The sequence below is a fragment of the Pavona decussata genome, unplaced genomic scaffold (assembly GCF_977016875.1).
Source record: "Pavona decussata unplaced genomic scaffold, jaPavDecu1.1 SCAFFOLD_163, whole genome shotgun sequence".
Lineage (NCBI taxonomy): Eukaryota > Metazoa > Cnidaria > Anthozoa > Scleractinia > Agariciidae > Pavona > Pavona decussata.
The window spans coordinates 467943-471875 of record NW_028145574.1 but is presented as its reverse complement, the minus strand read 5'-3'; the positions used below and the strand labels follow the sequence as shown (position 1 = coordinate 471875).

At 40.0% G+C, this 3933-nt stretch overlaps 1 protein-coding gene across 1 annotated transcript; it reads right to left on the bottom strand.

The window, feature by feature from the left end:
* Positions 1 to 876: 876 nt before the first annotated feature.
* Positions 877 to 3724, bottom strand: LOC146464486 (galanin receptor type 1-like). The gene has a single exon (XM_085129763.1). The coding sequence runs from the start codon at positions 2459 to 2461 to the stop codon at positions 1322 to 1324; it is 1140 nt and encodes a 379-aa protein (XP_084985889.1). The 5' UTR covers positions 2462 to 3724; the 3' UTR covers positions 877 to 1321.
* Positions 3725 to 3933: the final 209 nt, after the last annotated feature.

Sequence of the window (3933 nt, the reverse complement as noted above, 5' to 3'; positions counted from 1 at the left end):
CGAAAAGCCTAAGCGACATTTGTGTTTGAGGAAACAGATTCATTAAGTTTTATCAGTAACCACTGTGCCCATAAATAGAAAGATTTATGATAAGCCTCCTTTAATTGTTGGAGATCATTGACTCAGCGGCGTGAAGGGTCCATCTCAGTGCTACACTCGAGGCATTGGTTCAGTCAGAAGTGAGAATTTTAAAAATTCTGTTCCTTTAATTAGCACGGAAAAACGTGCTGTCTTTGATGCAGGCAGACGAGGAAAACTCATCTTCATTCTCATAAACGAAAGATTAAAAAGTAATTCAAAATGAATAATGTTATCTTAGTTTTATAAAGAGGGTGTAGATACCGTGTTAATGACGCATTTTTTAGACACATAGTTCCTTGGCGAAAAAACAAAGACAACCGAGATATTTTTGGTGATAAGTTCTCGTATCACTTATGCTTTCTAATCTTTGGTAACCAACTATCTCAGTGAAAAAGACCTGCGATTGTCGGCAGAATGATCATTGAGTTTGCGAAACAGTGTAACGTGGAAAAGATGTAAAAAAGCAAACAGCACCACAAAAAGTACTTTCGAATTCAGTGATTTGAATGTGCACGTAAACGTCGGGATTATCTACAGCCGAAACAGTAATAATTACAAAAAACATTCAGCACTTCGTATCTTTACCACTGAAGAAATTCCACTTCCATTAGCTTTACATTACTTTTCTTATTCTACCCACAAATTTTAAGAGCTAGTAGAGTTAGAGCTCTTCCAGTTATTTGTTGCAACTTTGCTTGGCACACTTGGAAGATGATGCTCGGAGTTAAAAATAATGTTGGGGGTTTTGAATGATAAAGAATAAATAGATAAGGGGACTGACACAATAAACCCGCGGGGTTTTAATCGGCTATTTTTATTACAAACAGAGCCGATTGTATCTTTTGTTTGATTCATTCAACTTATTTAGATCACGCAATGTGAATTCATCACGAAAGAATTAAGTCTTCATGCAGCTAAATAAATAATAGACATATAGTTACTTGAACCGAAAGGTAGAATAAAAAGAGTAACTTTTGCTTGGCAAAGTTCAGAAAGACAGACAGGTATACAGATGTATGTACCGGTTGACATAAAATCCCGCAGGCTATTTACGCCTTTTAACGAAATGATATAAATTGATATAAACTGATATGAGGATTTGAAGCAAACCTTTTTCAGGACAGGGCGAAAAATCTAAAGAGAAGGGAATACCGATTTGAAGAATAAAAAAATATTCATCTTGGGTGCCCTCTGATGATGTTTAGTCTTATTTTTTTTTAGTGCAAAATAAATACGTTATTCAAAAACCCGTTTCTTCTGTTAGTCGGCGTGATTGTCCCCGGGATAGAGACCCTGTTTGACTGGCCTTGCTCGAGTTTTCTCGGCGGCATGATAAACAAATCTTTCTGAGTGCTCTAGCGTAGCGTTCGTCCATTGCGCCATAACAAACTGGGTTCAAGGCATTTGGTAGCCATGTTAAAAAATAGACAATTTTTAAGAGAATCCGGAAGTATGGCCATTTCACCCCATAGTTAAACTCGCTAAGAAGAAAAACAACTTGGTAAGGCAAATAGCAAAATATGAATATCACAACTATGATAATAGCCAAGAAGATAAAGCGCCTTTCAAGATAAGTGCTGTTGTTGTCATCTTTTGAGTCTTTTTCTTCATTGCCGTTGCTTTGACTTATCTTCCGTACAAATGTTTTCCGCTCCAGTTTATTTTTCTTCAAGGAAAGAAAAATGTAACCATAGAGCACCGTTGAAACTGAAATAGGGAGCAAGTAGTTAATGAAAAAAAGAGATACGGAGTAGACGTGACGCCAGCCGTATTTTATTTCCCCCATGGAGGGAAACCTTTCTATACAAAACTCCATTTTAACCCCTGACTTGGTGACGAAAGTGAACAGCTCCCTAAAGATGTACACAGGAAGAGAACAGGCCACCGCCACAAGCCAAATAGCTGACACTACTACAAATCCTTTATGAGAATGGCATCGAGAAGAGCTATAGCGAAATGGTCGAACGATAGAAAAATATCGATCAATTGCTATAGCGACATGGACGTTCGTGGTCACCAATCCACAGGCTACTTGAGTTGGGTTGATAAACTTGCACAGAAATGAGCCATATATCCAAGTAGGCTGTAGTTGTTCGTTGACAAGCAGGAATGGAACTCCCAGAATGCTTATAAAGTCACTTAATGCGAGATTCATGATAAGGCAGCAGCTATAAGTACGAAGTCGACGATTTCGAAGCGAAGCAGTGAATACCAAAAAGTTACCAATTACAGCAGCGAGAAATATCACGCCAAAAAGGATAAGCCTTATGACAGTCATTCCAAATGGTTCAGGGACATAACTGCTTGCTCTCCTTACACTGGTAGGTACACTGGTAGGTGTGATGTTGAACGAGGCAGTCGTCGGAGTTCCTTGCTCCATGACTTTCAATAAAATAACATGCACACACAGATTGATACCACCAAATTGAATCTCACAAAGCAAAAAAAATACAGGTTTTTGGCCAACTGCTCACTCAAGCGGTTAATATGTATTTTGACAAGTCACCGATCACCTGTCCTCGTCTTTGCGAAAGAAATGAAGTGAAAATCCAAACGCGATGGTGATAACCTGCGACGAGACTTGGCCTCAGCAGACCTGAAGATTTTTTTTTCAATAATTTATCACATCAGTCTCATACGAACTTGATGAGAGCATTGGAATGACCAACCTTGACAAAGATAGATCAAGCGGCCCCCCGCCCGGCCGAAACCCATTCATTACTGTTATAACTAAACCACGCGGGATACCAGTCCGTCTATATTGATCATCGATCACATCACGAACGAAACTGTTAACAAGATGGACGCTAATTTGAACAGTTGATGAACGTGTAATAAATTACCGTAATCAGATAGGGCAACTGTTAACTTCCAAGGATGCTCACTCGAGACTGTCTGCTGAAGAAAACAAAATCCAAAATTAGGCTCTTCTAGCCAGACTTTCCCCGATGTATACTGAAAATACTTTCTGAGTTAAATGACAGCTAAAAGTGACAATTGGTGCGTAATTGCATCCTTGCTTAATGAACAGATGTCGGAAATACAAAGGTTTTGTCTTTTGTTTCATTCTGTGGTTATTTTAGACCTTTGTCGAAAGCGTCCAGTTAATTTATCTCGTAATGCATATCCATAGAAAAATGAAACACTGTTATGAACTGAACTACTAGTGCATCAAAAAGTACCAGAGTGGACTGGAGCAGAATCTCCTTTACAAAAAAAATTGCGGCATCCATCCATACTCCGAGGCCGGGCATACTAAAAGCTTGAGTAGAGATGTGGCTTTATCTCCTCTTGGATCTATTTTATCTTAAGATCTTTTGTCAATGAAGATGTCAACCCTACTGCATAGTATCAATAACGAGAAACCCCCTCCTCTCCCCACCCGGACATCGAGAAAGTCAAAATCTGCGCCAAACGTCTCTACCGCGATCTCCAGCTGAAGGATAACGATAACCCTAGCCGATACAACCTGATACAACATATACGTCAAGCCGAGGTATAATCCTTAATGATGGCCGGTAGCAGGTGATCTAAACCACATGATGACCTACCATTTTGTTCAACTTCGTCCTCTGGGCCCTCTGGTCACAGCGCATCTGGACTCCGAATCTCCCCCCCCCCCCCCCCCTTGGAATTGGACAAACTGGGTATCACAAGCGGGCATAGATGAGGGAGGGCATAAATAACACATTCCGACAAACAGAAATTTAGTTAATCCTGAACGTTGAATTTTCAAGGAGACCGAAACCAAAGCTAGAATACACTTGTGCATCTGGGATGTATATCCGGGATGTCAAAATCTGCGCCAAACGTCTCTACCGCGATCTCCAGCTGAAGGATAACGATAACCCT

Excerpts from the sequence above, each read along its gene's own strand:
- LOC146464486 (XM_085129763.1), bottom strand. The coding sequence starts at position 2,461 with ATGGAGCAAGGAACTCCGACGACTGCCTCGTTCAACATCACACCTACC.